At 40.3% G+C, this 27,329-nt stretch overlaps 1 protein-coding gene across 5 annotated transcripts in view; it reads left to right on the forward strand.

Moving 5' to 3' along the window:
• CD4 (CD4 molecule) overlaps positions 1-24,604 on the forward strand; it is a 62,024-nt gene extending 37,420 nt beyond the window's left edge. For all 5 annotated transcript variants that reach the window (XM_072653816.1, XM_072653817.1, XM_072653818.1 and 2 more), the window contains 8 exons: positions 29-202; positions 19,028-19,186; positions 19,863-20,111; positions 21,347-21,688; positions 22,299-22,523; positions 22,845-22,963; positions 23,585-23,652; positions 23,977-24,604. In XM_072653816.1, the coding sequence (XP_072509917.1) occupies positions 29-202; positions 19,028-19,186; positions 19,863-20,111; positions 21,347-21,688; positions 22,299-22,523; positions 22,845-22,963; positions 23,585-23,652; positions 23,977-23,986 (1,346 nt within the window). In that variant the 3' untranslated portion in view covers positions 23,987-24,604. The remainder of the gene's footprint in view (positions 1-28; positions 203-19,027; positions 19,187-19,862; positions 20,112-21,346; positions 21,689-22,298; positions 22,524-22,844; positions 22,964-23,584; positions 23,653-23,976) is intronic.
• Positions 24,605-27,329: the final 2,725 nt, after the last annotated feature.

The raw sequence follows: 27,329 nt of genomic DNA on the forward strand, positions 1-27,329 counted from the left end.
CTATTTCTTTTCAATCTCTGGGATCCAGTTCTGTTGCCTGCTACGACCAGAGGAAAGGAGCTGATACTGGGTGTGACTGGAGAAAATGCTGCATTGCCTTGTAAGGCTACAAAGAAAGAAAGCATGGACTTTTCCTGGAAACAACCAGACCAAACTATACTTCTCAGGGGTTTCAGAAAAGGTTCACCATCAAAGGTGTTAGGTAAGTGTAGCCCATGGTCCTGGGCCCCTCTAAAACTTTGACTTTACACAGACTGGATCTGATCCTGAGGTCTAACTGCCAAAAGGCCATTTTCCCTTTTAGCTCTCTGCCCCAACTTGAGGTTTCTCCAGGAAAATCTACAAATGTAATTTATGAATAGGTTTCCCTAAATGTGGACAACAGTATCCCCAGCTCCCCATTTACTGTAATAAATGCATGTCATGTAGGATAGCCTTGATTTCATTCTACAGAAAATGGGGTTCAAGGGTACAAAAGATTCACTGCAGCCCCTAAGCATGTACAGAAAATACAGAAAGCAGTCACTATTGTTTCAACATTTCACTGAGTGCCTCTTTAGCCCTGTGGAGACCTTCTATGGACTTGGATTCCAGTGGAAGGGAAATGCACTTTACTGGCAACTCATTGTCCAGATAATTCACTGTAACAGTAGAGATTGGCAAGGTCCAGATCTCTTGCCCCATCCCAGCCACCATTATGTGGTTTTACTACATCATTCAGGAATTCTGCAGCAATTCTCTTCTTTCTCTAGAAGATCCAATGCATGAATTCTCAAACTTGGGGTCACCTGGGATTCAATACCCAAAACTACTCCTTCTGAAATTAGCAGTGAATTGACAAATTGACAAATCTGATGCTCTTTTCCCAGTCTTCACCCATCTTGACCCTTACATTTGACACTAGTGACCACCCACTCTTCCTAGATACTCCTTCTTCTCTGAGCTTTCATGATATTGTTCTCTCTTGGTTCTCCTATTTATCTGACTATAGTCTCCCTTGCCCTGGAACATTATCATTAGCACATCAGGCTCTAACTATGGGTGTATTCCCAAGGTTTTCTACAGACCCTTTTGTTATATCTCTTTATACACTCTCTCAAGTGATTTCATTGACTTCTGAGAGGGCTTAATTATCATCTCTATGTAGATGAGTTTACCAGTCTACATATTTAACTACAGTTTTTCTCCAGAGCCCTAGTCCTGCACCACTAACTGGACATCCTAGAGACTTTTCACCCTCAAAATGTCCAAAATGTCCAATAAATTCATTATCTTTTCTACCAAAACCATCCCCTGTATTGAGCTTTTTTCTATTGAGGATACCACCATTCTTCCAGTCTTCTAAATCTGTAAGCTCAATACTATTCCCAGTTCCTCTCTTTCCCGCATTCCGCATATCCAAAAAGTTGCCAAATCTTGCCATGTCAACGTCTTCATCTCATGACTTTGACAAACATTTATCTCCACTCACAGAGCTCCTATCTTAATTCAGATCCTTACTATTTCTTACCTAGATTGTAGCAGCTTTTTAGTCCATCTCCCATTCTCAGGTCTTTCCTGTTCCAAACCATTTCCCACACAGATGTCAAAGCAAGCTTCCATGTTACTTTTCCTGTTTGATAAACTTCAGTGATACCCTATTGTCTCATGGATAAAATATATACTGTCTTTTAAGACCCTTCACAACTTGGCCCCAATCCAGGGGTAGAGAATCTGTGGCCTTGAGGCTAAAAGTGGCCCTCTAGGTCCTCAAGCGGAGCCCTGTGACTGAATCCAAACTTCACAGAACAAATCCCCTTAATAAAAGAATTTATTCTATAAAACTTGGACTCAGTCAAAAAGCCACATCCAAGCACCTAGAAGGCCACTTCTAGGTCGCAGGTTCCCCCACCCCTGCCTTAACCTATCTTGTTAGACATTACTTTCCTTCCTACACTAGACTTTTCTCTCTTCCTCACACAAGACACTCCATTCTCCCATCTCTGGGCCTTTGTGCTAACTGTTTCCCAAACCAGGAATACACTCTGTCCTCAGTTCTATCTCACAGCATCTCTAACTTCCTTTAAGAAAGAACTCTGGCACTACCTTCTGCTTCTTCTGATCTGCCCAGCTACTAGTGCCTTCCCTCCCTCCCTAATGACCTTGTATTTAACAACTTTTTCTTTATTTTGTATTTGTGTGTGTGCATGTGTGTGTATGTGTTCATTAGTTTCTGTCCTATGCCACTCTTTGTGACCCCATTTGGGTTTTCTTTGTAGAGATACTGGAGTAGTTTGCCATTTCCTTCCCCAGTACAAATGGGGAACTAATGCAAACAGGGTTAAGTGACTTGCCCAGAATCACACAGGTAGTAAGTGTCTGAGGCCAGAATGGAAATCAGGAAGACAAGTCTTCCTGCTTCCCAGCCCAGTGCTCTATCTACTGTGCCACCTAACTGCCCCATTTTAATTTTTTTGCATGTACTTATCATCTCTTCCATCCCAGAATATAAGCTCCTTGAGATTAGGAACTGTTTTGTTTTTGTTTTTTTATAGTAATGCCTGGGTCAATGCTTAATAAAGTAGGTGTTTAATAAATGTTTATTGGTTGGCAATTGATTGGTTTAGTAAATAGAGATCTGTGGATGCAACTGAACTTTTTATTAATTGGGTAAAACCACAATTCTATCATTTTGAGCATTGATCTTCCATATTGTACATATAAGTATAGGAGATTGAAAAGAGTCTTTTTTACTGATCCCAGACATTTTATATTATTTTTTCAGTGAGTGTTTTTGCCTTTTTCTCACTAAAAACAGTTTAGAAAAAAAGTAATATGAATTGGATTCTGGTTAATCATATGTATATATATGTATATATAATAAATACACACACATATATATAAACATTTATGTATATGTATTTTTGACAGGACCTATGATTGCATCGGTATTTTCAGTACATTGTGAAGAACTTTCTCTACCAATGGAGATAGATATCTGCTCTGCAACCTCTAGTGTTAGTGAGTGACTTGGGATAATAAGTGGTTGGGTGCTAGTCACACAGCCAATATTTGTCAGAGGCCACACTTGAGCCCAGTTCTTCCTCACTCTAAGCCCTGACTTTCATTTAACATGTACAAAATCCCCCAGGTAAATTAAAGACAATTTTTTCATGTTAAAAAATTATTAATATGCACAATTTTTTGTATGTTGAATAAAGCATAGTATATTGTATACTAGGCACTATGGAGAGACAATGAAAAAAACGAAGGCGTGAAGTCTGTCTTGGATGACTTAGAGTGTTGTGGAGTTATCTTTCTGTTCATATCACTCTGTTCCTCAAAATTACTTTGGCAAAAAACTTCCCTGACTAATTCCAAGTCACCTAGTATATATTTCCATATCTTGCATTATGGGTTAAAATCCATGACAATGACAACTCCAAGGAATTCTCCTATTTAATTTGCTATACTGTTATTGTTATCAAGCTGAATATTGCTTGAAATGTAGGATTACCGAATGAAAGTTTACAAGTGTATGCTAGAGAGATTTTTATTTGTTGTGATGGAATTTCATAGAAATTTCAGATCAGCAATGATCTCTCCTTGGCCAGTTACTTAACAGCTCAGTGCTCTAGGCAAGTCTCTAAATATAAGCTGAAGAGTAGTTTCTTGCTAGCAGTTCCCTATGTGGATGAAATTGAAAGTCCAATGGAAAAAAATAGTCTCTCTGAGCTAGAATAGCGCTTTAACTTTTCCCTAAAAGGTTGTTGGACTAGATGGTCTCTCAGATTTGTCCTGGTTATGACCCTATGATCCTGAGGTAATAAGGATAATCAGGTACTCACCTCCACCACCCATGTATTGTATTAGTCAGGTCATGGGCTCAACACTATGTATTTTCCATGGAATATTCATAAGCTTTGTAGGAGATCATTTCCTGCTGGTTAACCAGCACCCAGATCTAGAAGCATGTAATCTCTTGAATTCATGAAGTTATGTCCAAGGGCTAGAACCCAGGGCTTATGACTTCCATTTCATTTATTCCTTGTTCTATAACTGCTACTCCTACCCCTATCAATACAACTATAGGTCTTTAATACATGAGAGGCAGATTCGATTATTATTCTCATTTATTGACAGGGGAAAATGATGTTCAGAAAAGTTAAATGCCTATTAGTCCACATGGGTCAAAACTCAACATATCTAATAATTCCCTCATCCATAGGACAACTCCCTAGATACTTGAAAATGTCTACCATGTTCCCTCCCATCCATGTCTTCTCCTATCCAAGCTTAAATAAACATTCTTAGTTCTTTAAATTGATGTATCCGCCATATCCTTTGCCATGGCTTTGAATTCCCCTCCCAACACTGGCTGCACAACTCCTGCCTCCTCCCACAGCAACTTGTTAATATCTTCCCTAAAATTCAGTGCCCATAAGGAAACACAGTACTCTGGATGGAGTCAGACCAGGGCAGAGTACTTCAGCATGAACCATCACCTCTCTCATTTTGGATACTAGATCTTTATTGGTGTGGATTAAATTCAAATAAGCCTTTTTGGTTGCCACACCAGTAACATCATTGATAGTGAGATATTATTAAGTCATACTGGGTACCACTTTTTTTCCACATGAACTGCTCACTCAATTCTGTACTTGGATATAGGACTTTACATTTATCTCTACTTCTGAATCCCAAGTCAGTCATTCAGTGCCATGGACATTTCTCTCAGCTTTATGACATTCACAAATTTTATTATCCTGTCATGTATAACTTCATACAGTCTCTGATTTTAAAAAAATTGAACAAAACAAGGCCTACAAAGAGACTTGTGGAACCATACTAGAGACCTTTATCCATATTGCCAGTGATCAGTTTCAATACTTTGGGTTCAGTCAGTCAAAACAATTCAATTCAAACAGTTCCAAAAACATCTAACTGTAGTATCATACTATCACATCTCTGAATCTTACCTAAAAGTATAACTTTTATATCAAACATCTTTTTGAAATCAAGATATACTATGGTTATAGCATTTCAATGATTAACAGTTAAAATCAATAGATTAATCTTATAGATTAGATTAAAACAAATTAGATCAGCCTCATATAACTTGGTGGGTTTTTTTTTACATTACAATAGAAATTTATTTCCTTTGCAAATATGTTATTAACAATTTTTATACCAATTTTTCCCTTACATCTCCTACCACTACCATAGAACCTTCCCTCATAACAAAGGAAAATAGCTAAGCAACTTTGTCTAACAGTAACTGCAATATTCCACACTCATAATTTACCACCCCTCTATTGAGAAAAATAAGTGTTTCAATATCTGTCCTTTGCAATAAATATTTTTAATTTGATTTCATCAAAATTATAATATATTTTTCTACTTTTTCATTCATTAAATGAGAGGATGTGGTTCCCTCCCCCGCCTCAGCTGATAAAGTCACAGAATATAGTTTCACAGGATGAGGTTTCAGCATAAACAAGATTAATTTACACCCTGATCTCTTTATGAGGTTGGAACGCATCATTGATTTGGTCAGCAATAGGAACATTTTGTTTGGCTAAACAAGCAAGTTAGTCAAGCCTCTGGGAGTTTCAAATGCCTGAGCCCTGAAGGAGTTTTCAAACTTCCTGAGATGGAAGCAGTTGCAGAGGAGACTTCTTAGGATTATACCACAGGGCAGCAAGAAGGTTGGGGAGAAGAGATTGTCATCAGAACTATTGGACTAGTTGAATGCATTGCATCCAGTCAAGAGCAGAGACACATACTCCAGACAGATATAGATACAGAGAGGCAGTTACCTGAGAAAGGAAGTGACTTCAAAGAGCAAGAAGTCTGCCCATGGACACTGTCCGTATTTGTGAGTGCCCACGCCCCAAGTTTGTGGAGGGGGAGGATGTTTTATGATTACTGTTCTTGCTATGTCATTAGAGTAAATGAGCTTAATAAGAGTTAATTAAATCTACTGAATGACTAGTAATGGGAAGCACCCTGGTAGGACCAATAGAGCCAAGTGTAAGAGTATAGAAACACAGGGTTTCCTCTAGAATAGGGGTGAGAACCTGGGGTCTCAAGGCCACATGTGGCCCTATAGGTCCTCAAGTGCATCCCTATGGCTGAATCCAAACTTTAGGTTCTCAAGTGCAACCCTTTGAATGGGCCATACTTGAGGACCTACAGGGTCACATGTGACCTTGAGGCTGTAGGTTCCTCACCCCTGCTCTAGAACCTGAGGTAGTAAGTAGCTTCTCTCTGGGGATGAGTGAAAACTGGTAGGGTAGTGCAGAGGTATATGATTTTTACATTACTGTAGTTATCGGGCACATTGTTTCCCTGCCTGTTTTCTTCTTTTTATCAATTCCCACAAGTCTTCTTATGTTTCTCTGAATTCCTCATATTCATCATTTCTTATAGTCTAACTAGATTCCAACTAGATTCTTTTTTGGTATACATTCATGTACCAAAATTTTCAGTTATTTTCCAATCAATGGGCATCCATTTTGTTTCTAGATTTTTCCTCATACAAAAATAATGCTACCACGTATTGACTTGATTTTAATTAAACCATGCTGGCTTATCCTGACCACAATTTCTAAGTGCTTAAAAATAGACCCTTTCATTCTTTTCAAGGAATCCCCATCAAATTCACTGGCCTAGAGTTTGAATTATCAACCTTTTTTCACTTTTTGGGAACATAGACAACTGTGGCACCTCACCCATCTTTTCTCTGTACTACTCAATGACACCCCACAGACCACTGACAGATATTCAACAATCATATCCTCACACTTTTTCAGTATCCTTGGATAAAATTTGTCCAAATTGGGTGACTTGAATTCACTTACTGAAGATAGATAGGTGCTCCTTACCTTTGCCTGATTATCTTAGTTTTCAGTTCTCTGCTAACCATTTTTTTTATCCTTTCTTCTCTGAAGACCAGCGTCCTTGATAAAGGAAGCAAAAACACAACTGAGTTCTGTCTTCCCTCTTTCATATACTATCATCATCCCATCTAGAGAAGGACCCATGTCTTTCTTATTTTTTTCTCTTGCTCCTAACATAGCTGTTTTTTTAAAAGCACTTTTGGTTGTTCATAGCCTTGACCCCTAGTCTCAGCTTATGTGGGGCGTTGGACTCCCTGACGCTGTTCCTGAGAGACTGCATCATTCCTTCAGTAATCATAACCGTAACTAATCTCCTCTCTTTTTTAAAATTAATTTTGTCAAAATTCTGAACTTACCCACCAAAAAGAAGAACATTTCTGTATACAAAGTAGAGGAAAAAAAAGAAGTAAAATCCCAAATTTCATTTATGTGCAATCTGCTTTTTTAAAAGTATAATAAATTTGACATTTCACTTTCAAAGTTGTCTTGCTAGACAGTGTTTCCTATTGACTTCCTTCTATTCTCTTCTGAGCTTTAAAAAGATGCTTCAGTGTCCTTCTTTTCTTTCTTTTTTTAAAATCAACACTATTACTAGCTTTTATCTCCTTTCCCCTCTCTCACACATTCCATTGAAAACAAGAAAATCAAAACTCTTCTACCCACTAAGAATTCCTTTTGTCATTTCTTAAGGTGCAATACTACTCCACGTCATTAATATGTCATAATTTGTTCAGCCTTCTTCAACTGAAGGGCATCTCCTTTTGTTTTTAGTTCTTTGCTACAACAAAAATTGCTACTAAGCAATCTCTTTAGACCTCTTTTTCTCCCTCATCTGAATAATTTGTGAATCATCTAAAGTTCCTTCTTCAGTGCCTTCCATTGCTTCTGAACTGAATTTCAGAATCTCTGACCCATGGGACCCTTGCTTTTCTCTGTACCCTTTGAAATCTACTCTTTTAAAGTCTAAAGCACACATTAGGCTATCCCTAGTGTTCCACTTTCGTTTCTCTTAGAAATTTTAAGATGGCATTCCCTCCCAAGATTCCTGTCAGTCCCTCTTTGGCAACTAATTTCTTCTTATTGGCCATTCAGGAATATCAAATAGCTTCTAAGCCCCCTGATTTCTTTAAAGGGAATATCCTACTGGCAAGAGAAATATTCTCAAAATAGTGGCTTAGGCACAGGTTCACTGAGCCTATGGCCCATTATTCTGGTTGCTCTGTCCAAGGATGAGACAGTCCAGCAGAACACATATACTCACAAAGAGGAAGCAAAAACACAACTGAGTTCTGTCTTCCCTCTTTCATATACTATCATCATCCCATCTATACCAAGTGAAGGACCTATATCTTTCTTATTTCTTCCCTTGCTCCTCACATAGCATTTTTTAAAAGCACTTTTGGTTGTGCTTAAACCCTGAACTGCAGCTTATATGGGGCATTAGCCTTCCTGACCACGACCACCCTGTCCTGTTGCAACAAAGACACCTCATTCTTTCTGTACTTTCTCTTGGTCTGATGACACAGCTGTGGGGGCCACCTGGGAGTCAACTCCAGCAATGAAAGTCTTTCTTATTTGTGCTGATGATGGACAGCTCTAAAGAAGCTGGTGTATTTCTCGGGGTTATCACAGTAGCTGCTGCCTGTCTGGGTAGCTAGGTGGCACAGTGGATAGAATGCTGGACCTGGAGTCGGGAAGACTCATCTGTTGTTGTTCAGTTGTTTCAGTTGTGTCCAACTCTTTGTGACCCATTCCGGAGTTTTCTTGGCAAAGATACTAGAGTGGCTTGCCCTTTCCTCCTCCAGCTCACTTTACAGATGAGAAAACTCGGGCAAACAGAGCTAAGTGACTTGTTGAGGGTCACACAACTAGTATCTAAGGTTGGATTTGAATTTAGGTCTTCTTGACACTAGCTGTATGACCCTAAGAAAATCATTTAGCTATTTGCCTCAGTTTCCTCATCTGTAAAGTGAGCTGGAGAAGGAAATGGCAAACTACTCCAATATCTTTGCCAAGAAAAGTCCGGAATGGGTTACAAAGAGTAGAGCATGCTCTTCTGTCCTCAAAGCTCAGTTGTCCTGCCTTCTTTGTTTTGTTAACACTCATTTCTTCTACCTTTTGAAAGATGAAATTAACATCAAGTATATAAAATTTATCTGCTTTTAGCAGATATATCTCCAGCAGATGCCTGGGTGGTTTAATATGCCTGGCACCTGTTCCCTACAAACTATATACCCTCTGCCCATGCCAACTTTGTGTGCATTTTTTCAATAATTCATCATACATTATTTCAGTCTAGATGGGCAATCTATAATGCATTCCCTCCATGATAATCTTTCTCTATTTTGCCCTTCTTTTGTTTTCATGCTCTTTCTCCACCCTTTCGTGTTTGTAGATTTCTATATAGCAACATATCCTCCTTATATACAAAACCATTCTATAATCTATTCTTTTTTACTATCCCCACAAATGTATTTGTTCATTTATTCTTATGCTGCAGATTCCCCCTGCTCTGCCCCACCAAACAATAACAAAATAATGAAAAATAAAGCTCTCTTAACAAATATGTGTAGTCCAGAAGAATATATTCCTGCATTGGCCCTATACAAAAATGTTTGTCATATTTTGTATTTAACATTTATCACCTCTCTGGTAGGTTTATCACCTCTATGACTTGCCCAGGGTCACACAGCTAGTAAATGTCTGAAGCCAGATTTGAACTTACCTATTATTAACTCCAAGCCCAGTGCTCTGTCAACTGAGCCACCCAGCTGCCTCATGTGGGTTATAGGCCTTGTCAAAAATTATGCACAGTTTACTAACTTTTGGGGCATAGTTCCAAATGTCTTTTCAGAATAGTTGAACCAATTTGTAGCTTCACCAACAAAGCACTGGTGTGCCTATTTTCCCTTAGCCCTCCAACATTTGTCATTTCAGCCAGTTTGATCTTCTGCCCTTTCTAATTTTTATGAACATGGTGTGACCTTCCAATGTTGTATTCTAGTCAAACAGCCTATAATGACTTTTCCCTTACCCTGAATCTTTACTTTTATTTATACAATGCATTTCACCTCTTTTGTACTTGTTTATATAAGATGCAGTGATAAAGTAATGATACTGACTTTTTTAATGTATGTACTGAAGCACAGATGTCCAAATGAGAGCTATCCTTCAGAACAGTCCCTCTGGGGAGCCTCATCCACCTAACGTCATGGATTGTTTAAAAAAACAAGTAAAAAAACTTTAGGGGATTCAGTTATTGCTCACAGGAACAGTTTTTTTAAATTAACAAAATTTTAGCTTCTTTTTCTCCTACTCCCACCCCAATCGCAGGAGGAAGAAAGGACAATTTTCTGGGTAAAAAATATGCATAGTTAAGCAAAAAATATTCCCTCATGGACCATGTCCAAAAAAAATATCTCTCACTCGGCTCCTGGAGTCCATCACCTTGCTGTCAGGAGGTGGGTGGCATGGTTCATCATTTGTCTTCTAGGATCCTGGTTGGTTAATGCAGTGATAAGAGTTCTAAAATCTTTAAAAGTTGTTTGGTTTTACATTGTTGTTATTGTATAAATTATTCTCATTCTTTTTCACTTCACTCTTCATGAGTTCCTATAAGCCTTCTAATATTTCATTGAGACTACCCTTTTTCATCTTTTCTTGTCCTCCCTCCTTTTCTCCCCCTTCCTTCCTTCCTTCCTTCCTTCCTTCCTTCCTTCCTTCCTTCCTTCCTTCCTTCCTTCCTTCCTTCCTTCCTTCCTTCCTATCTCCTTTCCTTCCTAGTTCTTTTCCTCCCTCCTTCCTTCCTTCTTTCCTTCCTTCCTTCCCCCATTTCTTTCTTCCTCGAAGGAATCGGATCTGCAAATCTTTGAGCCTACTTTGTTGGGAAGACAACAAAAGGAAGGAGGCTGGCCTTAGGTTCTGCAGAGCTCAGGCTGATGACTAGGGTAGCAAGTACTGTGGGGAAGCGAGGAGACTGGGATAAGGAATGCATGGACATGGAGGTATAGGAACGAAGGATGAAGATGGACAGGAGGAAAGAGGTTGGGGAAAGAATCAAGGAAATTAGGAGCCCAGACTTTGAGTTGGTGGAACACTAAGCTGTCCTTGATGAGGAATAAGAGAAATCGTTGAGAGCTGGTGTTAAGGAAGGAACTGGAATGGACTTGATTATTAGGCAATGTATCCAGGAGAACTGGGGGTTTCAAAAGTCACAGAGACTTTTGAAGTAGAATGAGGACCAAAATATATGCGCGTGTATACATATATACATATGTATGTGTATACACACATATGAGACAGGTAGATAGCACAATGGATAGAGGGCTGGCCTTGGAGTCAGGAGGATCTGAATTCAAATCTGTCCTTAGACACTTACTAGTTGTGTGACCCTGGGCAAGTCACTAAACCCTGTCTGCCTCAGTTTCCTTATCTGTAAAATGAGATGGAGAAGAAAATGGCAAACCACTCTAGTATCTTTGCCAAGAAAACTTCAAATGGGGTTCGAGGAGAGTCATACGTGACTGAAACAATTCAACAACAACAAATATACGCACACACACATACTTGGACTTTAATTGATGCTTTTTCTTTTTTAACTTCATTATCATTTCTGTGTTATACCACTCCAGTCCCACCCCTAATGGACTCTTCCTTATAGAAAAGAAAAGTAGTTGAACACACCAACCAGCATAGTGATCAAGTCTGATCATATAGGATGCATTCCACATCTATATTCCCCCAATTCTCTAACAATATGTGGGAGGTATGTTTCATCATCCAGACCCAAGACTGGTGATTACAATTACTCCACTTCCTTTCAGTATCTTCCCATGTTTCTTTTTTTAAAATCTAAATTAATGTTTTATTGTTCTTTTTTTACATTGCTGTCACTTCACATTGTTTCCTCCCTACTCCCTTACCCCCAAAATAGAACCCTCCCTAGCAACCAAAGTATAACTAAATAAAACAAATCAACATATTGGCCATCGTCTGACCATTTATGCTTCTTTCTGCACCTAGAGCCTACCATAATAGCTGGAAGTTTCAGCCTGGCTCTTTTCTCCTCATGGGTCTGTCTTGGTCATTGTCTCTCTACTACAAGAATTGGAATCTCTCTTTGATGTGATGCCTTCCCCTGGCCACCTTGATCCTTGCCAAGGTTTTGGTCTGGCACTGTTCGTGGTAGAGTCCTTTTCTCTCTCTGTGGTCCACAGTCACACCAACTGTTCCCCTCTTGGGTCTCTCCCAGAAGTATGAATTGCAAGGTCAGAGAAAGGAAGAAGACAAAAAGTGAAAAGAGGGTGCTTCAATATACAGAGGGCATCCCTTTATCCTGTTGAATGATTTGGGGGAAGGATGAGATAAGGGAAGGAGTAAGGGTAATCCTCCTCTGATGCCAGGAACATCAGAAAGCGCTGCTCTTTCAGTCTTTCTCTCCCTAAATCCTCTCTTTGGACCTAGGGAAAAACAATTCAGAGAGATCAAAAGCCAGCATCTGGATAGTGGGCTACATGAGTATGAGGGGAAGTAGTAAAATTGAGAAGAAGACTATGCGCCAAGCTGCTTTCTGTTGGCCATGGGTGGGTGACTCATGGCTTAAGGATTCAGACATTTGGTTGATGACCAAGCAATCCCCTTATCAGCTGCTGAGCAGGAAAAGCTATTTACTCAGAGGACCTTTAAAAGGAGAGTGAATCCATTCCTGTCATTTTCTTCCTTTGATCCTCCAGATGGCATTGTGCAACTCTGGGACTTCCTGTGGAGGTGAGGAGAGAGTTGGGAGATGTGGTTTTTCTCTGCCCCAGAAGCATGGCAACTGCTTCCAATGGTAGCTTGGGCTTACAGATCAGCTACCTAGTTGGGTTTGATCCTAGGTTCTGGCTCTCTCTTCTGCTTTGTGATTCTTTGATCATTCAATAGATGACCCACCCAGCAGCTATCCTGACATAAACATTTCCAGCCTTGAAGACCAGCTTGTGAATTTGAAAGTCCTGAGATCCAAAGGTCCTCAGTCACAGTGGGAGTACTCCCCTTTAGCCAACGTAACCCTGCCCTGACTTTTTAGAAACCAGGGACCTGGAGAGAGTTGTTCAGACAGTAAAGAGCTGAAACATACTGTGAGAATTCCAATTAAGCAATCCTGAAAACTGCTTCATGTTCTGAAGTTTAAGACAACTTCATGCTGTGATGGCAGTCATTACTGGAGACTTAAGTTTCTCTTGATGCATGCTTGGGAGAGCCAGGTGGGTTTCCCATGTCTTTTGTGGAGGGGAAAGAAATACCTCTCCCATATCTAATTTGCATTGTATATTGACTTCCTTTCTATTATCCCTTTAGGAAGACTCTGGATATGAGTCAAACTCAAGATTCAAGAAAATCAGGGTTGGGGCATAATAGCCAAGGAGTGCAAGAAGAACCTGACCCTTCTTTTCAAAAAAGAAGGAAGGAAACATGCATTTACTGAGTATTTGCTAAGTACCAAAACTACCCTGGGATATAATGGTGCTGTTGTGATCCCCATTATACAGATGAGGAAAGTCAGGCAGGCAGAGGTTAAATGGTCATGCCTGCGGCTCGGCTTCCTGACTCCAGGTCTAGCCCTATTTTAGGTGATTAGACTTTCCTTGGTCTAAGTCTAATCCAGACTACATATATAGGTTCACTGCAATTCCAGTCCCCTTTAATGGAGAGGACAAAGAGGAAGCACCACTACCCCTTGGGTCCAGCAGACTTTTTAATTGTTAGGTACAAAATGAGTTTCATGTATAGGACAATTATTTATTTTCTCTTCCACACAGACACTCATTAATAAATACAAACATAAAACAATAACCTAGACCCAATCTATACCTTTCTACATTCTCCTAAAAGGTCAAGTAAAGAAACATCTATTAGGCATTTACTATGTGCCAGGCATTGTACCAAGTGAATTTCATGGAAAAAGGCATTTTGTGAGGCTATGAAAGGATATCTTTCACTTCAGACCTGCAAAGTCTGAAATGGTCCCAATTTCCTGACCAGTCAGGTCCAGGAATGTGTTGGTAAATGTTTAACAGCTAGTTGGGGGGATATACACAGTTTTAAGTTTAATCTGCACTATTAAACGTTTTCCCCCATCATTTCCTCAAGTCCAGACAATCAACAAAACAATTAATTAAAATTATATTTTATATAATTCATTGCTTTTTATAGCACTTGAAGATTTCTAAGATGTATATGTTCACACTGGAAATGAAACAATTGGCTTGGAAGCTGGTTCCAGCACATTCCTGCCTTTCATCTACTCAAATTCAGGATGATCTTGCCAGTTTACCCTCCTCTGAGAAGTGGTATAGATGCAAGTACGATTCCTGTTGGGCAGTAAGTAGGTATTGATTTAGGAACCCAAGGATTCTCAAACTCATAAGGCTGGAAATATCCATTCCTCAGGATCTTGGGATTCCTGGACTCAGGAAAGAAAGACAACGCAGAGGAGGCATCCAGGGACTTGAGGTGCAGTCTCAGGCTCAGCTAGGCAAGCACATGTTCTCACTGCCATATGTTCAAACTGCAAGCTGCTTTGCTGCCAGTGAGTGGGGGAGGGAGAAAAATCCCCTTCTTACACTGTTGGCAGTCCAAGGGAGAGCTGGCAGAATCCCAAAGTGACCTGCTCAAAAGAGGAGTGGAGATTTTCTCCTCTATCCTCAGAACCCGCTGAGAAGGGAGGTTCCTCTTGGTTCAATCGCCAATCATCTTTAATGCAAATACAGTTGATGCAACCTCAGCCCCAGGGACTGACCAATCAGGAGTTGCTATGTCATGCATGTCCTTTAGCAAGAGGCCAGCTCCATGAGAAGTACTGCAGTCCATCTCTGTTATATTTTCTGCCCAGTTAAATATTTGCAGTCCTCAACAAATCATCTGGGGTGCTTGTCCATATCCCCCATTCAACAGAGGGCTCTGGGGACTTGTGAAAGGTCAAGCACTGTCCCTTTGAGAGCCTCTCCTCATACCTTGTGCTAAAAGGTCTTAATAAAATCCAAGTGACATTTCCCCTCCTGGTTCTCCTCTTCACCGTATGACCATTCCTTCCTAGTATCCTTTGTTGCCTCATCATCCACATCACGTCACCCAACTATGGGTATTTGTCCTAGGTCCTCTTCTCTTCTCTTCTCTCTCTATACTCATTCTCTTGATAACCTCTTCAGGTCCCATGGGTTTGACTGTCACTGGCTCTTTCCATCTGAGTTACAGCTGAAACCTCCAATATGTGTCATCTCCATCTATGAGAATGGGACCACCTTGAGAACAAAGTCTGTCTTGCTTTGTTAATTCATCTCCTTAGTGCTTTGTTGTTGTTTTATTGTTTTTCCATTGTGTCTGTGACCCCATTTGTGATTTTCTTGGCAAAGATACTGGAGAGGTTTGCCATTTTCTTCTCCGGCTCATTCTACAGATGAGGAAACTGAGGCAAACAGGGTTAAGTGACTTGTCCAGGGTTACACAGCTAGTAAGTCTGAGGCCTGATTTGAACTCAGAAAGATGAGTCTTTCTGACTTCGGGCCAGCACTCTATTCATTGTGTTACCTAGCTGTCCCTCAATACTTTTCACATCGTAATAATTTAATAATTTTGTTCACTCATTCATGTGTTGATTGTTTTACTGAGTTTCTTTTTTCCCTTTTTAAAATCTTCAGCACAACTGATGGAATAGTGGGGGGTGGTATATTGGAAATGAAAGTGATATAAAAATAAGAGAAATAAAAATAAAATAAAAAATAAAATAAACAAATGTTGTATGCATTAAATTTAGTAAGTTAGCATCAGTGTCCATTGTATGTGATTGGAGATTAAAATTGTCTTCAATTTTAGTTGCTGCGGTTGTGTCGGTTAGCTTTGCTGAACTATTTTTTCTTCTTTCATTTTTTTTAGTCTTTATTATAAGGGATGACTCAATGTGGATGGAAATGAAGGGATAGATTTGGAAATGAAGGCAAAGCAGAAACAAAAGAAGCTTGGGGTCATTAAAAACCTCACTCAGCTTCTCAAAGGCAATCCAGTATATTCTCTTTCTCCTCCTATTCAACTTTGGACCTAGCTTTTTGTTCTTGCATAATATCTGTGCGGGATTACATATTATATATGCATAAACACATGTATGTATGTATACATGCAAGTCTATATGAACACATGCATATACAAACACACAAGTATATATTGTGTAGTATATGTGTACATGTAATGTATATGTATGTGCATCCATGTATGCATGTGTGTCTATGTGTCTGTGTATAACACATCTATGTGTGTATAATATTGTACAAATATGCATGTATGACATAATATACAGTTATCCTTCCATGTTGTGTTCTTATGCTGAACCACAATATATCAAAACCACAATGGGGAAAGTTGCGATGTAGAAGAGATAACTGTACATATCTATAATATATGTATAAGATATACACATGTGTACATAATATATATGGATCTATGTGTATAATGTATGTATTTGTATGTATGGTGTATATATACCACATATATGTATATATCATATATCCATGCATATGTATGTATGTAGTATATGCATAAATATACTACATGTGTATAGTGCATATACATATATGTATATATGTATAACATATGCATATGTGTATAAAATATACAGGATATATGTGTATTACTCAATATATAAGTGTACATAGGTATAAAATATATATATATGTGTATACTGTATAGTATATTATGTGTATATGTATGCATTGTGAGGAGAGAGAGAAGAGAGGCTACATATAGTGTGTGTGTGTGTATATATTATATATCAAGAAATTAATAGTCGGATAGTTGACTGACATGTAGACATATAAATAAATAAATAAATAGAATACAAGGTAAATTAAGGAGGAAGAGAATACTGCTAGTTTGGAGAATCAGACAAGGCTTTACAAAGGATGCTACCCCCAAAGCTAAGCCTTTAAAGGAAGGAGGATAGGGGCAATGGAAATTATCCATGGATCTCTGGAGAGGCAGCCTTTTGCCTCAGCACTAGAAGATCTCCACAATCAATTACATCATGAAACTGATGAGATTAAAATCACTTTTGCAACAAAGCACCTCAGTGAAGCCTGAAAGAGCATAGGTTTTATAGGGAAGGATCAGGTTTTTAACTCTAGTGAATCTGGCTGATATCACAGCCTGGAAGGAGCTAGGAATTGTCATACCAATCCTGGATAAATGAGATAGTATGGAAGTTTCCAGAAAAGAGAAGATAAAGGGTTTATGTCTGATGTCCACAGCAGAAGTAGCCTGCTACAACTGAGCATTATGGGTCTCAGAGAGCCCCACAGATTCTAGGTCTTTATGAAATCTCACATCTGCTTAAAGATGATCCCTTAGAAGGAGATAAGATAATAGAGGACAAGAGTGAAAAGAAAGAAGAGAATGCATGAGAATGTCCTGGGGGGACATATATATCATGGGATGGGAGAAGGATTCATCAAAGGACACTAAAAAGGAAGAGTCAGACATTTAACAGGTAGGAGGAGAGCCAGGTGATGAAAGTGTCAAAGCCAAGGGAGGAGAGACTACCCAGGAGGTAGGGCTGGTCAACAGCATCAAAGTTGTAGACAGACCAAGGAGGACAAGATCTAAGACAAGAACAACAGACTTAGCAGTGAAGCTCTGGATCTATTAGAAAGAAAAGCCTGGAGATAGTCACTTCAGTAGAGGGATGGAGTTGGAAACCACATTGAACAGAGTTTTTAAAAATGAATAGCTGGCGAGGAATTGAATGTAGATGATCTTTTAAAAAGAGTTTACCAGTGACGTCAAATTGCAGTACGTGGATGGATTGGAATAGTATTGGGCAGTAAGTAACAATGAATAAGAAGAATTCAAAGATGCATGGTATAGCATGAACTGATGCAAAATGAAGGAACAGAATGAGGAAAACAAAATATTCAACAACTACAACAAAATACTTGTAAAAAGTTTTTTAAAAACTGAACGTAGCAGAATGACCACAGTTGGCTCAGAAGAGAAAATGTACATCTTTCCTCTCTTTAGAGAGATTAGGACTGTGGGTGTGGAAGATTGTAAGTAGTCAGATTTCACTAAAGACTTTTTTATTCCCCTCTCTTACTTATTCTGTTTTTCTCTCCTCTTGTCTCCTTTGTGTCCTTTCCTCTCCTCACTCTTCCCTCTTTCTCTCTCTCCTCTTCTCACTTCTTTCATTTACTCCTTTCCTGTCCTCTCCCTTCTCCTCTGCTTTCCTTTCCTTCTTTTATTAAAATGAATGACTCTCTAAATTATAAATATTTAGAAATGAAGGTAATGTAAAAACAAAAGATATCAATAAACAAGTTTTAAAAGAGTTTAGTAGTGAAAGGTAGAGTGCTGGGCCTTTTCAAGAAAACTTATCTTCTTGAGTTCAAATTTGACCTCAGACACTTACTAGCAGTATGACCTTGGGCAAGTCACTTCACCTTGTTTGAAGCAAACTGGAGGAGAAAATGGCAAACCACTCCAGTATTTTTGCCAAGAAAACCCCAAATGGGGTCACAGAGTCAGACACGACTGAACAATAACAAAACCAAAAAGAAACTCAAAGGTCCTAGGGTACTAATTCTTCTACTCTGTATTTCTGGGGCAAATTCTGGGGTTCAAAGGCTTCCTTGAAGCCTCAATCCACCAGAAGAAGTCCCCATACTGAATTCAGTTACAATTTATACTTTTAAAAAAGGAAGACCAGAACTCTTTTATTGCTCTGGTTTAGGAGAGATGTAGTTCACAAACAGAAATGAAGCTTCCAATACGACAAGTAGAGGACTTTCTGGACAAAATGAAATCAAAGGGTTTGGAGCTGGAAGGAATATTAGCGATGATTAGCCTAACCCTTTCTTTTTGTAGATAGGAAATCACAGCCCCCCAAATCAAAGTGATTTAGCCATGTTCCCACCAATGAGAAGAGAGCTACAGGGCTGGAAATTGAACCCAAATTTTCTGACTTGAAATTCAGCGGTTTTCTCCTCCCCACTGCACCAACCTGCCTCACTCTGATGACAATAATCTTCGTTGGCTCAAAGCAAAAAAGTCATAGGTGTTTAACATATTATAATAGTCAATGGGTGTTCCCTTACCCAGAAAAAAAATTCTTTCATTCGAAGGAACCACAAAAAAGAAAGATAGAGTGGATTCCTTAACAAACCAATGGGAAGGTGGCAGCTTTCCTTTGATCATCAAGAAGCTGGAGATCTCAGACTCAGGGACCTACTTCTGTGAGGTGGAGAACAGGAAGCAGGAAGTTCAACTCCTAGTGTTCAAGGGTAAGTGGAAGAAAAGAATAAGCAGGTCCCCTCCTTTGTTTTCTCCCTAGATTCTTCCCATCCCTGTCCTCTCCCCATCCCTTCCCCCACCAACAGAAGGTACCTTGGCACCTAATGAGACCTTTTGCAATTCTCATAATAATAGCATTTATATAATACTTTCAGGTTTGCAAAGCATTTTCTAAGGGTTACATTAGTTTACATATGTTATAAACATTTATATTTGATCCTGATAACAAAGTGAGGTAAGTGTGAGGAAACTGAGGCTGTCAGTGAAAGATTAAATAACTTTTCCAGAGTCACACAGGCTGAGTGTTCAGGACATGATTTGAATTCAAATCTTCCTGACCTGGAGTTGGAATTCTAGCATTCCACATGCAGCCCCCTCTGGTCATTTCCCTCTTTTAACCTGGATAAAAGGGACAGAGAAACTGGGATGAGAAGAAGAGGGAAAGAAGAATAGTAGGGGCAAAGAGGAGGAAAAGAAGGGGGGATAGAGTAAAGAAGATAGAGGGGAAAAGGACATAGAAAGGGAGGACCTTGGGGACTCAAAAGTGGCATGATGTGAGGAGCTAGATGTTCGGAGAGAAACAAAACTTCTGGGTCGTCTGTCTTTTCCCTTTTTGGGGTGTGCATTGTGTATGTAACTTGGAGCTGCACCGTTCCTCTCTGACAGTGACAGCCACCCCAAGTGACTATGTGATCTCTGGAACCAATGTGACTTTAACCTTGCACGGCTCTTCCAACCTTCCTGCATTCAAGGTGGAATGGAGGGGTCCAGGAGATAAAAGTAAACAGATCCTGAATCAAGACAAGAAAACTTTGAACTTGGTGAAAATGGGGCCAAACGAAACGGGTCTCTGGGACTGTATTGTCTCTGTGAGTGAAAAAACCCTGAAATTGGGCATCAAAGTCACAGCATTTGGTAAGAGAAGCTGTCTACTGTCACTTTCCATCACCAGCTTCCAGTGACTCTACTCTCTTGACTTTCAGGGACCCTCTCTTCATTACCCCTCCCCCCACCTTTGTCCCTGGGGGAAATAAGTCTTGGGATCTCAAGATGGACATTGCTCCTCCGCACCATCTGACACTCAAGAAACAAGGAGATGGCCCTGGAACTGTTGAGGGCCATTTTAATATTTTCTCAGGGTCAGTGTGTGGAAAAAAGGGCAGAAAGGAAGACCTTCAGTGCTCTAGTGGCTTCTTGACCTTCTACAACTTAGAAAAGGGGAGGAAAAGGAGAAATTTCCTTTTCTCTTCATCAATACCCCCTTTTCCCATACTCCACTTATTCTACTCAAAATAATTGGGTTTTGTTGTTTTAATAATTTGCTTTGCTTAATAATTTAATGATCTAAAAAGTATTTAATAATTGTTTAATAATTTGGTTTTTTTGTTTATTGGCATATTGAACTCAAAGGGGAAAGAAATTCCATCCACCAATGCAAACTGACAACTTAAAGTGTTAGGCAGTTGCCTGGTTTGCTAAGAGGTTAGGTGACTTGCCTGGAGTCACAAACACCTAGTAAGTGTAAGAAGCTGGATTCAACTTCATTAGCATCCAAAAAATTTAGTGAATACCTACTCTTGAATATTGACTAAGTCTAGCGTTAGATGTTAACTCCAGAACATATCTGAAGAGGTTGAAGACCAGGTCTCTGCCCTCATGGAGTTTAGAATCTATAGGAGAGATGAGATGGTAGGGGCAGAAAGGTAAATAAGACAGCAAACTCTAAGGAAATGGTGCTGTGCGTACAATAGATACGATAGGAGAATTCTACAGGGATTCAGGGAAAGTAATGACGCCTTTGAGAGAGGGAAGATTCCTTAGAAGAGGTGAGACATGAACTAGAGGAAGCCTTAAACAAGTTTCGAGGAATATGAAAGAAATTCTGGGTAGAGGGACTGAAATAAATAAACCAAGACAACAGAAAGGCGTGTGACCTTTTGGGAGAAATGACTAAGTCACTTTGGCTTTAGTGGAAGGGTTCATGTAGGGGAGTAGTGCAACGGTATGTATAAATATAATCATGTTTGGTTTTTTTAAAATTACTGGAAGGTCTTCAACACTAGGCTGAGTTTGAACTTATTTTCATTCACTTCTTTACCTCCACCCCATTCCTCTGATCCTACCCTTCCTGTCTTTATCACCGCCTACAGGTTTCACAAAATCTTCTCAGACCTTCTATACGATGGTGGGCAAAGCTGTCAGATTCTCCTTCCCTCTGAATTTAAATGACCAAGAGCTGAATAGGGAACAGCCAAATGGAGAACTGAGGTGGAACATGGAAGGCACTGCTTCTCCACAGGTGGTCAAGTTTTCATGGAAGAGTGACTCCTTGACTCGAGAAACAGACGCTCCACCTTTCAATCGTGATCCCAAGTTCCCACTCACGATCACTCTTTCCTCTGTCTCGCCTTCTCATGCTGGCTCAGGAGTCTTCTTACTACAGTTTTCTTCGGGGACTGTGGAACAGAAGGTCAACCTTGTGGTAATGACAGGTGAGTAGGTGAAGGCTGAACACATACCCTATCCCTTACTAATACCACAGAGCTGGTCACCCCCAGAGTCAGAGTGGAGGGGGAAAGAGATCCCAAGGTTGTAATTGCCTAGCCCTGCACGGTGAATCTCCTCCATGCCTCTCACTAGACTCCAGGAACCAAGGTGTATTCTTATTCCTCAACCTCAACTTGTTTTGTGATTGTTTTCACTAACAATTTCCAAAAAGCACACAATTCAGAGTCAGAATCTTTTAGTCATGGATCTTAATTCCAGTTCTCTATCTTGCGGTGTAATATTGGGCATGTTTCTCTCTCTCTCTCTCTCTCTCTCTCTCTCTCTCTCTCTCTCTCTCTCTCTCTCTCTCTCTCTCTCTCTCTCTCTCTCTCCCTCTGTCAAATGGGGATAATAGCTCCCCCCAGGGCCACCTTATATAGCTGTGTTGAGGATAAAATGAGTCAATGCAAGTGAAAGAGCTTTGAAAATTATATAGCACTAAAGTGTAGACATTATTGTTTTCACTGTTATCCTATCCCTACCTCATACTCCATGAGGGAACAGGAACCCACTCCCCATTTCAAGTGCCCAGTTTCTGTCTCTTGCTCTCTTCAGCTATGTCCAGGGAATCACCACATCACGAACTATGCTGTGAAGTGCTGGGTCCCATAATCCCTGGGTTGCTTCTGACATGGATTCGAGAAAACCAGACAGAAAAAGAAGGGCCAGTCTCAGAGAAGCAAAGGGAGCTGAAGGTGAAGGAGCCAAAGTCCGGGACATGGGAATGCCAACTGCTATTCCAGAATAAGAAACAACTTAAATCAGATTCCTTCAAACTGAGTAAGAAAACAGGTGCCTCCCCCTCCACCCTCTCCCCTATCCTTCCCAACCCTGCCCTGGGTTGGCTCGATTCTCATAAGAAGATGAGGAGCAATGCTCATCCCTCTCAGCCATGCTAGCCTCCCACCATCCCACTGCTTAGACAACTGTTACCTTTCTGGGGGTCTCAGCTAACCCCTTCCTGCTGGGACCCAAGAGTCCCATTTCCCAGCCTAGTACTCTGTGTTCCCTCTCTCCAACCCTCCCTTTTCTGGATCCTTCTTGATGTTCAAGACTATAGTCTAGAAATTGAGAGGACCTCTCTGTGTGTCTCTCCTCCAGCAGCAAAACAGGAGTGGAACCTACCCTTTCATCTGGGCATCGGTCTGGGTGCCGGAGCAAGTCTGTTGCTTCTCTCTGGACTCTGTATATTCTTTTGTGCCAGACGAAGGCACAGGCTGGTGAGTAAGCTTCTTTCTACTTTACTCCAAACATTCCACCACTTCCCTAACACATCCATCCATTTGGTTCTGACCCACCATGGCCAAACTATGGAGCCTACAGAATCACAGAACCATAGAACATTAAAGCAGAAATGGACTTAGCGGACCATCTAGACGAAATCATTTAATTTCTCTGGACCTCAATTTTCCCATCTATAAAATGAAGTAGGATTGGACTAGCTGCCCTTGAGAGGATACCTCCAATCTAAATCTACTAACCCAACCTCTTCATTTAAATGGATAAAGGATATGAGGACGCGAGAGGTGAAGGGGCTTGTGTGCTTTACATTGGAGGCTTGGGAATGAATACTTTTATCTTGCAAAATTCATCATTGCTTTTATGTTTCTTACTCCTGCCTCCTGCCTCCTTCTTCCCCCATATCCCAATGTCCTAGATCCAAACTAGACTGGGGAAGAAGCAACAGCAAGCTTATTCTGGGACAGATTGCCTTGGCAATAGTAACTCTTCTAGCCTGAAACCTCCCCCTGAATCTCTATGCTCCACTCTGGTCTCATGGACCCAAATCCTTCATGCCTCTCTCTACTTCTCCTATCTTTCCCCTCATTCTCCCTGGACAGCGCCGAGCAGAGCGGATGTCTCAAATCAGAAGGCTCCTGAGTGAGAAAAAGACCTGCCAGTGTCCCCAGTAAGTTACAAAACGGAGAAGCAGGAAGATTCTGATGTAAGGCTGAAGATGGAACTGGGACTGAGGGATTTTTAGGACTCAGATTAAGGAACATGAACAGAATGCAAGAGAGGAATGAGCAGATGAACGCCAAGAGAAGATCCTAGGGGAGAGGGAACTGAGGACCAAGAAGGGATATGAGATTCACAGTGAAAGGATCCAAGAATACTGGGGGGAGATGGGGAAGGGGATGGGGGGAGACGTGTGTGCAGCAGAAAGAGGGAAGAAAGCACAGAACTTTCCAAACTGCCCTTAAACTTGTCTTCATTTCTTTTTTTCCTCTAGTCGTTTTTAGAAAAACTGCAGCCTGAAGAGTTGAATATGGAAGACTTGCCTGATTTGTGAAAATCCTCCATCCCTACCTCAGCCTCCGGGGAAGTGCAGGGAAGGTGAATGTAGGGTTGAGACATTTCGACTCCCTTGTCCTTCCTAACCTGCCCCCTTGTAATAATCCTGGACGCTGTCAGTGGGACCCTGCTCCTTATTCCGCTGCCCTATCCACAACCTGATCACTAAGCACTCCTTCCCTCCTCTGCTAGTCCCTGAAGGACTCTGCATGTCATTTCATCTCCTCTTGCCTTTGGGCAGAGAGCAGGATGGCACTGCACTCAATCCAGACACTGAGAACAGGATGTCTCTGGTTTGCATCTCTCAGTCAGCAATGTTCTGAGTCTACCCTTATTCCCTCCTGCCACTATGCCCTGTTCTATCTAGTAGGCAAAAAAACTTGTGGGTGTGTACTCAGGGTGTCTCTATCTCCATCTCACCCTACCCAAAAGCTAGTAAATATTCATCCTCATCATCGTAAGCTCCTTGAGGGAAAGTACTGTCATTTGCCTCTTTTTGTATCCCCAGCGCTTAGTACTGTGCCCATAACAGGCATTTAATAAATGTTTTTGATTGATATCATTAACTGTCTTCCCTCCTCTCTCATGACTCTAGGCACTTCATCGAGCTTTCACTGACTGACCTCTTTCTTTCTCCTTCTGATGTGCCAGACTATGGATGCCAGTGGGGACCCAGAGAAAGGCCAGAATTATGTCTGTGAACTTGTGAAGAGGTCAGGGTTGGGTGCCTATATTCCTAGGTATTTGGTTATATTTGATTCTGGGCCACAGTTTTTCATATTTCATCCAGACCCTTCTCTCCTTCAACTCCCTTACCCCCATCAGGACTCTAGAATGTGTGGGGCTGGAAATTAGTCTTCTCTTCCTGGATCAGCCTTCTCTCCATGCCCCCCACCTTTGTTCCCACCTTAATCTCTATCCCTCCATTTCCTCATATATCCCTTCTCTTCTTTCCAGTCTACCTCCCACTCTGTCTTATTTAAATGGCCTGCTCAGGAGCAGCCTAGGTAGGGCTCCCTACCTCTTCCATATTTCCCTTCTCTTCTGAGCCAATGAAAAAAGTTAACGAACAATACAAAAAGAATGAACTTCATCTTATTTTGTCTCCAGCTGGATCCTCCCTGTGGGCTTATCACAACTAGAGGCTTGGGCAGGATACAGGAGAGCCTTTCTCTGAGGGCCACATTACTGCCAGGTTCAGGGTTAGGGGACAAACATGCGGAGCCTTCCCTGAAAAAGAGGCTTTTAGCTCCTCATGAGCCAGGAGAAGTGATATGGGTCCTAGAGAAGGAAAATGGCCTTAGACTGGCCAGAACACTGGGATACTGAGGGGAAGATCCCCAGGGAATCCACAGTTCATATAAGACCTGTCCAGCTTCCTCGGGGTGAGAACTCTCCATTGCCTTGTACCTTATGCCTTTCCTTATTAATAAGGTGATTCTTCAATAATTCAAGATTTGACCTCCTCAATTGGGGTACTCCTTTCAATGCTATAGACCAAGGCTCATTCATACCTTCTTATCGTAGGTGATTCTTCTTCATGTCCTTCCATCAATCTTCCAAAGCTATCCTTAAAACCCTGGAGTTCTTTCTCTAGATCTACTATTTTTAAAGGACCAGTGCAATGCTCAGATTTTTCACAGAATCCCTCACTCTTAATACAAATGACCAGCTCATTTCCTTTTCTTATTATGTTTTCTGAATGCTATCTTTCACATAACTTCTTGTACACAAGTCATTGTTGGTTATAGTCTGCAGTCTTCTTATGCCCATTGTTGTCTTTGGGCTACTTGAAATTTTGAGTTTTTGGAGATAATGATGTTTCATGATTTGGGGTCACACAGAATTATATAGAATAACTGAAGAACAGATTGCCCCATAATATTTTGATGTTACTGTTTTTGATAGTAATATTTTGATGCCTCATAAAAATATGGAGGCAACTCTTGGTTCTTGAAGGCTAATGCCAGGGAATCAGAAACTTTGGCAGATTCTACCAAGTTGGAAATTATGAAATATGGCTCTAACAATGATTTGTTTCTGTTTCATGAGGAACAACTTAGCTTAGTATGGAGAGGTATATCACTAGCTACTTGTCACTTAGTAATGAATTTTTCATCATGGCAACCCAAGAAACAAAAAACCATTTAAATACAGCCTTCTTCCCTTCTCAGTGATGGTGAAAGAATGATGAATAAAGGAACATAAGGTTCTAAGAAGAACACAGTTTCTTAAGCATCTATAAACTTCAAATGGACTGTTGGCACTCTAAATATGATTCTTATTCAATGACATGCTGCCAGAGGAAATTAATCATATAAATTTTGAGATTAATAAATGGAACTAGTAGAAGGAAAGAAGCTATAGTTAACTGGAATACCTATGGTTCACAGGTTTTCATTGAAGAAGCAAAGAGTGAGTGGGTATTACCATACTTTCAAAGGCAGCAAGAAACCTCATTTCATGGGATATTTGTTAATCACATATTGCAGTACCAGTGATAGGTATTTGCAAAAAAGACCACCAAGAATATAATTGTAGTTTATGTAATAAACCTTGGTTGAAAAGGTAGAGAATTTCTATGAAGAACCTGATAAGACCCTCTAGTTTAAATCAACATAGTCTGATACTTGGTGACTTCAATGCAAAGGTAAGAAAAGGTGAGGATGGGGGGAAATACATGAGAAAGAAATAACGAAAGGTCAAAGACTCGTAGGGTCCAATGCAATTCTCATGCCGTTATATCATAATCACTTTCTTTGAAAAAGGAATTGTTTAGAGCTAGCCTTGGCAAATACCAAATGACATCATAAAAATAAGCCACCCGGAAGAGACCAGAGTTTGTCCTGACCAACCACACAGGAAAGATCAAGTACATAAAGTACATCACCTAGATTACAACACACATTTGAGTGGATAACCTATTGTGCTCAGTACAACTAAATGTATGTATGAGACAGATGATACAGATGGACAATATGTTGGACACAGAAATGAACAAAAAGAAGACAGTAGGCTGAATTGCCTTTGGGAAATTGCAAAGTCCATTTAATGGCCCCAAGTTTCTAATGAGGGCAAAGGCCCATATTTTTAATACCAGAATTCTAGTGGTATTGCTGCATATCAGTGAAATCTGAAATATAACAATCTCCAGATGGCAATGCAAAGGCACATGATTGGTATAGACAGGCTGTACTATAATATTCTAACAGATAAGGGCTTATTTCATAGGAGGTTTGGTTCATTGAAGTCCCTAGGAGTTAAATGCATGAGTTCCTGTCTAAGTAGATG

Source organism: Notamacropus eugenii, chromosome 3, assembly GCF_028372415.1.
Source record: "Notamacropus eugenii isolate mMacEug1 chromosome 3, mMacEug1.pri_v2, whole genome shotgun sequence".
Classification (NCBI taxonomy): Eukaryota; Metazoa; Chordata; class Mammalia; order Diprotodontia; family Macropodidae; genus Notamacropus; species Notamacropus eugenii.